This window comes from Barbus barbus (genome assembly GCF_936440315.1).
Source record: "Barbus barbus genome assembly, chromosome: 10".
Lineage (NCBI taxonomy): Eukaryota > Metazoa > Chordata > Actinopteri > Cypriniformes > Cyprinidae > Barbus > Barbus barbus.
In genome coordinates this window covers 22,385,988-22,398,142 of record NC_136738.1, presented here as the reverse complement: position 1 = coordinate 22,398,142, position 12,155 = coordinate 22,385,988, and the positions used below count along the sequence as shown (strand labels likewise).

Here is a 12,155-nt window from a genome sequence, read left to right as displayed (position 1 = left end):
TCATGCTTCATTTTCTTTTTTCAACACATTTATCAGTACTTGGATTCTTATGCGTAATTGTGTTGGATTGTTTTTTTCATTAGCTTGTCCTAATTTAGTTCTTGTTTGTACAAAGGTTTGGGGTCAGTAAATAAAAGGTGCATTTATTTGGTAAAATCATAATATTGTGAATTTTTTTACAGTTTAAAATAACTGATTTCTATTTTAAAATATTGTAAAATGTCATTTATTCCTGTGATGGCAAAGCTGATTTTTCAGCAGTCATTACTCCAGTCTTCAGTGTCACATGATCCTTCAGAAATCATTCTAATATGCTGATTTGCTGCTAAATAAAGATGTCTTTTTATTAACCATGTTGAAAACAGTTTGACATTGATATTTGATTTTTTTGTTTTGTTTATTTATTTGATATTATTGATTAATTATGGTATTTTATTTTGAAAACTCCTGGATATTTGTGTAGAAACCGTGATCTATTTTTTCAGGAATATTGGATGAATAGAAAGTAAAAAGAAAAATATTTATTTAAAATAGAAATCTTTTTTAAAAAACTATAAATGTCTTTACTGTAACTTTTGATCAATTTAATGTATAATTTTTTAGTGCTGTCAAAAGATGAATTGCAGTTAATCGCATACAAAATAAACGTTTTTGTTTACATAATATATGTGTGTACACTGTGTATATTTATTATGTATATATAAATACAAATGCATGTATATATTTAAGAAAAATGTTATGTATATGTATTAAATATATTTATGTAATATAAAATATAAATATTTAAATGTGCATACATGTAAATATTTTCAACATATATACCGTATGTGTGTGTATTTACATATACATGATAAACAGTACACAAACATATATTATGTAAACAAAAACTTTAATCGCAATTAATCATTTGACAGCACTAATAATTTTATTAATATTTGTTTTACACTAAATTAAACAAATCTTACTGACCCCAGACATTTGAACAGTAGTGTGTGTACAAGAAGATCTTCTAAACTAAAACAAACAGCACTTGCTTGCCATCTGTTAACGGTCCTGCATGTAAAACTAAAGCACTTTGTGTCATTTGCTCTAAATGCCTTACATGTAAATGTTCATTTAAATTTATGTCTGATTTTAAATATTGCCATCTGTTACTTGAAGGAAAAACTCAAAATACTGTATGCTTTTTTTCTTCCAGATTTTGTATGCAATGGGAAAACTCCATGCAAGTCAGATCTGGCAGTCAGAGCCTGAATCATTGGTATGAATTGCACTTTTGAATGCACTTAAGAAGCATGTTTTCATTGAATCATAAATATCAAAACCTTTCATTTTGGATCTTGAATAAATTCTACTCTGAACACTGTTCCTCAGGATGTCCCGGCCCGGCCGTTTGTCACCACATTCTGGGAAAGAAACTTGCCATCGGTTGGGGGACTCTTTAAATTTATGGGCGTGTCCTCCTTCCTGGCTCTGGCCACAGCAGCAGGAGTAGTCGCCTACAAGAAGGGGCTCCTCCCACATAACTAAAGCTCCTCCCACTTTCAAAACCTGTTCTCTGAGCTGGCCTTGTGATTGTGGCATTCAATCACCTAATCACGGTCATAACGCCACCTGGATATGTGGCCGAACTACTTAGATGAGATTTGACACACAATTGCTCAGTCATTGTTAATAATTCACCAAGTGATTATGGCATAATTGTTAATGTGGGAATTGCCCTGTCATAGAGTTCACAAATTAGCCACATTAGAGCCCTGCATTTCGTTCTGACTTTTTTACGCCCCTAGGGCCGGGCTTCGGGCCAATTTTCACGTCAGAATTCAGACGCGGGCCTGGCCTCAGGCCTGTTTTAGGTCTCTTCTTATTTTTATATTTTAGACATCCATGATGAATAAATTGCCGCGCTGGTGGAAACAACAGGAGACCATGCTGCCGCGACTGAGGCACCTCGACTGTGTTTAGTGTCCTGCAGCAGCAACGAGCGCAAGTGACTTCAGCGCAGCTGAAGAGTTCTGCATTCAAATGCACGCAATAGGCTAAAGCTTGCTGCAAAGCCCCAGCAAACATAATAACCATGAATGTGTCCACGGGAAATAGTAAGGAGATATTTGAATTATTGAATAATAAACTAATGTTTTCTGAGTCCGTGTTGCAAGGATGAAATTGCTGATCCTGACTCGCGTCTCCTCATTAGACGCGCCTTTAGAGAGAAATGCATCTTTATTGATTATGATTAAGATTATAATAAGAGTTTGTTTTCGTTGTTTTTTCGTTAAGTGATAATTTGAAGCTTTCTATAGATATATGTATCATGTCTGTGAGGCATGTATTCACTCAGCTTCGGTTCATTTTTGTGAAGCGCTCCTTTTCAAGACGAGATGGCAGAAAGCACATCATGTTTGTTTTTGTTTTATAAAAGCACAACGTTTTGTTGATATTGTGAGTGCACACAAATAAAAGTAGACTCTTTACAGTTCCGAATGATGTATTACTCTTACCTTTATCAGAAAAAAATGATGTTGTAGGCTATTTTAAGTTGTTTCCACTAAAAAAAAGCAAGTGTTTTGCTCTGGTGCCTCCATGTCCTGCAGAGCGCGTTTTAGCTTCCACTCTCCACACAAACTTAGATATAGGCTAGCGCACATTATTATTATTATTATAGCACAGGTTTAACGTTTAAACATTGTTATTTGCTTTAACTGTTTTAGTATATCAATAGATTTTTTTTTAGGCAAGTCGTGATGATTTGAGAAGGCTAAATTGATCAAACATAGGCTATGATCAGCTCACTGTCTGCCGCTGGCCGCTTCGTCATTACTTTAAAAAACAAAAACTTAGGACTTATTACTATTTAACGAACAAAATGCTCCAAATTTTTCTCTAAATTAACTTCATAAAAAGCGAAACGAAATATAATCATTTTGCCATTACATACAAAATTGAACTATTTTAATAGCCGAAACAGTAGTATAAGCTGTTTTGGGAAAAGGGGGAAAAAAGACGGGCTAGGGTCGGACTCGGGTCGGTAATTCTGATAAGCTGTCGGACACGGGCCGGGCTAGGGCCTGAGCGTCTCGGGCCGGGCTAGGGCCTAAGTTTGAAGCCCTTGCAGGGCTCTAAGCCACATTAAAGGAACCGAACGTGTGACATTCCACAACCATTCATTGCGTGTGTGTGTGTGTGTGTGTGTGTGTGTTTCACCAGTCTTATTGATTACCTCTGCTAATTTCAGGTGCTGTTCTCAGGAACTCCTTAATTAACCTTCCAAAATATTGAAGTAACATTACAGAGATCAGATTAGCATTTAGAAATCCATTTAATTTTACTTTATAAGAGAGACTTTGAGAATATCTTCTCTACATCACTACACAACACAGAAGCTGTATTAGCTTCAGCACAATTCACTATATCATTCATGAGATAAGCAGAGGCTGTTCATATCACATTCATTCTCGATTCTCAACATACAACGTTAAACGACAATTAGTATGTGTCCGATAGTATCACAAAGTGAAGTCTATCAGTCATAGAGAGCTGATTTGAAGCTTGTCCCAGTGTTTTTTGTCATTTCTATAAGCTGCTGTGTGATTGAATCATACGAAAGCATTTGAATGTACTTTTACAGTCAATTTTTTTTCATGTAACGGACCAGTGTATACTTGAAATATGAATTTGTTTTTGACATGCATTTATTTTCAACCATTCATTGTTTAACAGTCCTCTAATTCCATAGTATATTATTAATAGTAAAATAAAAATGATAAAATGTAATTAAATGTTAATTTGTAGAGAAATGTAAAGCCCAATTTATCTAAATGTTTTTTTTTCTATTTTCCCCATCTACCAATCTTGAGATAGATAGATAGATAGATAGATAGATAGATAGATAGATAGATAGATAGATAGATAGATAGATAGATAGATAATTATTTAATAATTTCTATCAAATTATATATATATGTAAAATTGCAAATAAATGAAAAGGAGGTCATGCAGCCCCAGACAGACATATTAGAAAATGAAATGTATTATGTGTGATGCGTGTAAATTTTGTTGTTCCAAAGATGCGTTGTATCTGTTGTTTGTGGTGCCTTAATCTGATGTAGTATTCCTCATTTCTCAAGTGCCTCTGTGCTGATGAGCTCCTCCAGTCTTGAACATTGTCTCTGGGTCAGTCACTGGCTGCTTTAAGTGATGCTTTCTAAAAACGAGCTCCTTTCGAAAAGAAACAGAAACAGAATTTTTGGTCAGAGATTTGTAAAGCTCTTTGACTGTTAAATCTGAATTTAAGCACCACTCAAAAACCCTCCACTCTACTCTTCAGCAAACAATGGAGAGCTTTCATGACTGCTTCCAGAAGAAGCCACTGATGATCCAGAATCAAAGGCAAAGCCACTCCTGACTGTTGACTATAATGTTTGAAAAGAAAGCTTTCTATCTGTGACCTACATCTTGGTTAGAGTCTGGTCTACTGTGAACTTAGTAATGATGTGGTGACACTTTTGTCCTGACATGTTGTATTTGCTGTAACTCCTCCACCTGGTGTGCTAGTGAATTGTGCCTCTGTGTGTGTGCTGCTAACGCTTTTCTGAAACCACATAACATGGCCCTGTTTACCTGATCTATCGTCACCTGCTCCAGTTTGCATAACTGCCCTGCTACGATCAGGCCCCTTTGTCTGATTCATGTGCGTATCACAATGTCCAATGGTCTAGTCTTATAATTGCATTATTTGATCTCTTTATACAAATTCAATGACTAGGCTGATAATAAAAGTGTGATTTACCACCAGACCATGCATATGCGGTTCTTATGTTATCAGAATACAAACAATGTTCTCATCTGAATTACTCCCCTTTAAAGTCACAAGCTTCTTGATTGGTGTGACGTCCTCCTTCAGGGAAGAAAGCAGATGAGGCTCTTCCAGCAGAGATGAGGTCATTTCAACCACAGCAGGACATGAACTGCCTCAGCCACTGATTTAAGTTCCTTAGGTTACATGGAAATACAACTTAATATAAACTTCCCTTTTTTAAACAGCTAACAAACCGTTACAACGTTTGCTGTAACTAGATAGATAGACAGACAGACAGACAGATAGACAGATAGATAGATAGATAGATAGATAGATAGATAGATAGATAGATAGATAGATAGATAGATAGATAGATAGATAGATAGATTCACCACTTGTTTTGAGCATTAGAGGGCGCCAATGTACCACAGTTACAACTATAATATTTCTTATCAATCTGCCTGTCTTTCTATATATCTGTGTTTCTGTCTTTCTTTAATATTATGACTATTGTTGTAAATGCTTCAAAATAAAATGATCGCATTTGTTGTGTAGCTACTTCAGGCAAATAAGTTGAGCACGTACTGAAAACTGCCTTCACTCAAGTTGAGTGTGTCCTTTCTCTCGTTTCGGCAAGGAAATGCAGATTATGAATGGACATATTAATAGAAACTATAACACTATTTGCTCTATGAAAACACTGAGAAGCGAGAAATTAGGAAACGAGACGTTCACCTCGTCAATCTGCCAAATGTTATCGCTTCCTCTACAATGTCTCTCACCATCCCAGCGAAACAAAAAGTTCAAAAGAAGCATTAGTGTTGTATAGAGAGATAAGGGATGCTGGGATATCACTTCGCCTAATGATACTTTGAAGTTGTGAATGCTGAAAATGGGCTGAAGTGCAGAGAAGGGGTAAAACACGAATAAATTTGTGCGATAAGCACTGGATAAGACTCCTCCAGAGTGGAGAGGAGAGAGAAGAACAGAAGCTGCAACACCAAACATCATCAAACGGGGGAGAGCAAATCCCACATAAAAGGAGGAGGAAAATATCCCCGAAGACAATTTATAGATGACCAGGGGTCCTTATAAGAATTTAGCGTTCATGCTTAGCTGTTCTGTCCCACTGTGTTAAGGAATAAGGTACGAGGCGCTAGGCTAGGCCTATAATTCCCTCAGAGAAAAGCCTGCAAACCCTTTAGCTGTGTGACTATTGTGTGTCTATTCAGGATTGTGGGAAAATATATAAAAAAATAATTAAATAAAAGCAAAGGATACATCCATGCCTTCAAAAATGACCAGACGAAGACATCTTATTTTGAAAGGATGTTATGCAAAAACACGAGCATCAGTGAAGCATTTTCAGGCTTGCAGCCTCATAGATATATTATTAAATATAGTTTTGACTCTACATTCTGATTGGATGGACAACGTTCTTTGACTGACTTTGTATAAATTGATGTACTGCAAAGCCTACTGTTCAGCTGATTAATTATTTGTTGGTGGAAGAACAGTTTTATTATTAGTAGTAATGATTAATGCAACTATTTATTGATGATTGGTTCTTCTATATGGGTCTCTTTTTTTAGATGTTATTATTTTATCCCTGTTATTGCTTAATCACTATTAATTGCACAACGTTTATTTTTCTTCTCATGTTTCATATTAATTTGCATTGTTAATTTCACTGCAGAGCTCATATTGTAAATTGAACACTTGCTTATTTTGATAAATAAACATTATTTTCTGAAATTAAACAAATTACCCTTGAGAGTTGGCCATAAAATATTAATGAAATGAACTGATGAGATGCTGATTTGTTCTTTTGATGTCTTGAAGAGACAATTCTGCCACCATCTTTTCAACAGCATTCACAATTTAGTCATGTATTATTTATTTGATGTATAAGGAAATCGGCCTTTCAAGGTCTATTAATGTTCAGTTGTGTGTTCAGTGGATTGATTTATTTAGGCAGTGAATTTAATTTAGAGCACAAACCAGTGTCTGATTGAATTGAGATTGTTCATTTTTAATGCATCTCATGACCTGATTGACCGGAGAATGAAAAACGTGCCTCCAACATTCAAATTATCTAATAATCTTCTACAAAAGCCCGAACTGTGCTGGAAAAAGATCTCCCAGCTCGGTGAGTCTCCTTGAGGATGAGTCCTCTGTAGGGCTGCAGGATTAATCGAAAAAAATCACGATCTCGATTCATACATAAATGCGATCTCATTTCTAAATGACGGCGATTCACTTCCGTGTATTTCCCTGCATTCAGATCATGCTGCATTCACGCGTTATTGGTCACACTCACACAATAACAAAACACTATTAATTCACCAATCAATCATAAATCTCGATCACTTTTCTCCTCTCCCTCATTGGTCACGTTCCGCTGTCACTCACGTGACGTGTAACAAGGCGGCAGACCTAAACGGAGTCAATTCGCGGAATGATCACCGTATGACATCAAAGTACCACGAGAGCGATAAGAAAGCAGTCGGATCCTATGCATTCAAATCGCTCTTGCGGTATTTTGATGTCATACGGTGATCATTCTGCGCAGCGCTGCTTCAACGGGGCGTCAGCATCAACGCTTGACGGAGGGCGTGTCTGAAGCTTGCTTGGTGCTGACCAGAGCCGCTGAGAAACAGAGGCTGTATCCGAAATCGCCCCCTATACCCTCATTCACTATTCCCTACATTAGTCCACTCATATAGTTCACTTGAAGGAGTGAATGAAAACGAGTGAGTGAATTCGGAAACTGAATGCACCGGAAGGACTGCTGCTTTTGCATAGTTTGCTTCCTGTTAAATAATCATTTGAAACGGGCAGCTCCAGTAGTAAGATTGAAGGATTTATCTTGAACTCTGTCACGGAAATTATGTATAAACCCTAATAGTCAATTTACAATTAATTTTGTACCTTTGTTGTATTGCGCTGTATTACGCCGTGGACCAGCGCTTCTAAAATCAATGGATGGATGATTCAGCTGCGGGCGCCATCTTCTGGCGAGACGCGGGAATTCACTCGGCGCGCGACTCTCGCAGTGCATTCTGGGGATTCTCTAGCCGTTGAGTGTACATCGGTTGTACACTCGTTTTTGCGGTGCATTGTGGGATTGAATGAGTGCACTCGAGAACATCCACTAAGGTTTCGAACACCACTTAAAATGGCCGTTCCCTCAAATAGTGCACTATTTGAGGGTATAGGGGGCGATTTCGGATACAGCCTAGGTTTGAATGCAACGCCAGTGAAGCGACGCCAGGGACCCACAATTCAGTTCGGCAACGCTTGACGTCACTCCATTCAAAGTAAACGAGAGGCGTTGACGCCGACGCCCCGTGTGAATGTGAATATTTTTTATTTAGTATTGTTAATGTTCTCTTATGTTCAACAACTTAAATCTTTAAAATTATTCACTTTAAGGGGTCTAAAATAAAGAAAAGAGACAATTTTGTGTTACTCCAGCACTTTATTATACTGAATATCCTGTGTTTTTTTTTTTTTTTTGTACTTGAGTGCAATACATTTTGGTTTAAAAAAAAAAGAGAATCGTGTAAGAGAATCCTGATCTCAATTCCCATGGAGAAAAATCGTGATCACATTTTATCGTGCAGCCCTAGTCCTCTGTTTGTTTGTTTATTTGAATGTGTATGCATGTGTGGGTTAGGCCATTTCTTAATTTATGTCAAGTGAATATTCAGAGCCTTAAGAGTGCTGCCTAAATGTTCCACTGCTGAACATTATATGACATTTACCATCTGCTGTTGGATCAAATCGTGTGCTGGTTGCTGAGATAAAATGGATGGTATCACATCTAAATGTTGTGGTTCAATTCATCATTTCAATGGCTCCTGAATTATCCATACATGCCCGCTACATATATGACACCATCTGTTGTATGAATTATTTTCACAGAGTATGGAGTGAAAGAGACTGTAAAAGTCATCTATAATGTGAATGCACTCTGTCCTAATAAATGTCTAGTATCATTTCCTGTGCCTTTCCTACACAGAGCCTGACACAGTTTTCATTCGTTCAAGCGGTATGATCAAACGTGTGTCATAAATCCAATCCAACTTTAAACTAAAGTCTCAAAGAGGCACTTGTTAGACTTCAAATCTTCATTCAGCTCCATTTTCTGCTTGACCTATGCTTGTACAATTTTAGTTCTGAAATGTAACAAGAGTATTTTAGGGCTTTGTTAGTAACGGGGCTTAGTATGAGTCAATTAGCTAATCAATGTTTGTGACCCATAGATATGGAGTAAAAGCCACAGCATTTTGAAATTGACTGAATTTTGGATTTAATTTAATCTTTAAAATGCAGGAAATCATGTACGTACATACTGTACATAATCTAAAAATTTTCAGCAAACGACTTTGCCATATAGGGATTTTTCAGTGAAACACCATTTTACCATAATTAAATAAATAGTATGGCAAACAGTTTGGAGAACACGGTTCATGGTTGGATACTGTAAAGTCTATTCCGCTGGAGATACGCTGCAGGCATGCTTTAGGTCACATTATCGTTGGGCTAATGAAGTCTATTCAAATTTGGTGTCTCCAGAGTGATTCTGAATGAAAGAGGCAAACAAAGGAGGTCAAATGTGACCTGCTAATAATTTGGCCCATAATGAGAATGTGAGATCTATAATAAAGAAAACAGAAGCTCAGGCACTGCACGAACCCACTGGGGAAAGGGTCAGCAGTGCCACAGACAAACTGAGATGTTGCTTTAGAATAAAGTGTGTCAAAAACAGCTAGCACGAGGAAGGTACCTGCTCATTCATTTATATTTAAAAAAGGCTTGTAACTCATTGAGCAATATTTAGAAGCAGCATTTTCTCTTAATATGACTTATCATATTAACCAGACAAATCTTAGACAATATTAATTCATAATGTTCTGTCATTTGTTTTTCCCACTTTTATTTAAAATTATTGTTCTGGGTCATTTACAAATTAAATGCGCTATAGCTTCTTGATTTGAACACGTCCACAAGTGAAAACTGGGGCAGCTGTTCATTCTGTGTCCATTACACATATGTTTGAGCAAGTCTTAAGCAACTCACTGACAGATGAGAGCTGTGAGTGGGAGTTTAGAAGTGGCAAGACAGATAGAGATGTGTGAAGGCAGCACCAGTGAGGAGTTAATCACAAGCACAGTGTGAGGGCAGACAGCTGAACATTGGCCAGCGGCAGGGGGGATCCTCACTTCTTCCCTGGACTGCTATCCTGAGTCTGCAACTATATGAATAGAGATGTTGCCAGAATCTGTCAGACCAGCAGGCCATTAGCGACCTGACCATAGAAATCATACTCACATGCAAATACTGAATGCAAAGACACAAATCAAATCATATTTATAATCTACACGAGGAAACAATTAAATGGAAATGAAATACTAATACAGATATAGATATAAAAATAAAGTTTGCATAATAGAGCTTTAATATCAAGTATCAGTATGAACATGAGTAGAAATCTCAAAACAAAATTGTTTTGAAGGTTTGCTGTAGTATATCAACATCTGTGGCTGAAACACAAAATTGCAAGTTGCAAAGGAAGTAGTTCCTTTTTTTTAATGTCAGCTCATCTACACAGATGTCTGTGATCACCATATCTGACTGGAACTGACTAGCTTCAAAACTAAAAATGACATCTGGGCAAGTATGTAGCATACATGTTGATTTGACTCACTGAAAATCCTTCCCTTGCTCCATTTGTTGTTGTTATGTATCTTTGAAACTTTCACATGCATATGGGAAAATGTTCTTGAAAGCTTTTCATGGTACAAAAGAGCAAAAGTTTTCTTCTGCATACATGAAAGAATTGTTTTAAATGGTTAAATATACTGTAGCTACTTAATGCAGTTTCAACCATTCTGCATTTGTGCTCAGAATAGAAAACATTATCATCTTTGAATTCTCATATTTAGTATAATCATCTATGCGCGACAGCATGCACAATGGCTAATAGATTCTGATTAGCTTTCATTATTGGAATGCATTTGATTGAAACATGTGTCCCCCCAGTTTTAAGAGAACACTTTCTCATATGCATAAGAACTATTGTGGCTGCTAGTGTCACATCTGCACCTGTGTGCCATCTGCGATCACTTTCTTGATGTGTTAGTTAAAGCTTAGAGCTGGCAAGTAGAAAGTTTGTGGTTCAGTTCACACAAAAATCAAGCAAGGTACCTTGGATACTGAGGTTGCATCATAATATTGTAGGCCTTCTAATGCTACATCTACACCAATCCAGATACATTTGATAACATCTTTTTCTCTATGTTATGGCCTTCCACCCATAAGAAGACAGCACTTTTGTCCTGCAAAAACAAAGCTTTTTGAAGATGCTCTCCCAAGTGGACAATTTTTAAAAAATGCTTTTGCATTGTAGTGTAGACTGTGAAAATGGCAGTATTTGAAATGAGTTTAGTTATGGGGTGCATATTGTAATGATAGACCTAGTTGCTAAAGATATATGTTACTTTGTTCATCATTACTGCTGAAAGATAACAAAAAATTACTCGCAATTGATGTACTGCGGCAAAACATAAGGGCAATTGCGTTTTAGACCATTCATTGAATGGTGATTGAGTGTGACTTGTATGCACTAGTAAGTGGTGAGAAATTTTGCTAATAAAATGATTGTGCCTGAAGAATTGCATGAGAACTTTATTACATCTGGTCTCTCGGTATCATCTCAGTGCTTTTTTATGTTTTACTCATGTACAGTAAGTTGATTTGAGTGTTTTCTTAGCTGGCCCAGTAGTGCACAACACAACGAAATCTCCACAAAACAACGGAAACAAGCCGCAACACAACGGAAACAAGCCGCAACACAACAGGAATAAACCGCAACACAACAGAAACAAGCCCCAAAACAATGAAAACAAGCTGCAACACAACAGGAATAAGCCGCAACACAATGGAAACAAGCCACAAAACAACGGAAACAAGCTGCAAGACAACGAAATTAGCACAGCACAATGGAAACAAGCCGAAAAAACAAAACGCTTGTTTTCATTGTGTTGTGGTTTGTTTCCATTGTGTTGTGCTAATTTTGTTGTGATGCTGCTTGTTTGCTTTGTGTTGCAGCTTGTTTCCATTGTTTTGCAGCTTGTTTCCATTGTGTTGTGCTAATTTTGTTGTGTTGTACAAAATTAGCACAACACAACAGAAACAAGCCGCAACACAACAAAATTAGCTCAACACAATGGAAACAAGCCACAAGACAATGAAAACAAGCCGCAACACAACTAAATTAGCACAACACAATGGAAACAAGCTGCAACACAACAGAAACAAGCAGCAACACAACGAACTTAGCACAACAGAA

At 37.0% G+C, this 12,155-nt stretch overlaps 1 protein-coding gene across 1 annotated transcript in view; it reads left to right on the top strand.

Annotated features, from left to right (window-relative positions):
• LOC306876450 (amine oxidase [flavin-containing]) overlaps window positions 1-4,795 on the top strand; it is a 35,082-nt gene extending 30,287 nt beyond the window's left edge. Inside the window, exons 14-15 of the mRNA XM_079427619.1 lie at window positions 1,199-1,261; window positions 1,375-4,795. Of these exons, the coding sequence (XP_079283745.1) occupies window positions 1,199-1,261; window positions 1,375-1,530 (219 nt within the window). The 3' untranslated portion in view covers window positions 1,531-4,795. The remainder of the gene's footprint in view (window positions 1-1,198; window positions 1,262-1,374) is intronic.
• The last annotated feature ends 7,360 nt before the right edge of the window (window positions 4,796-12,155 follow it).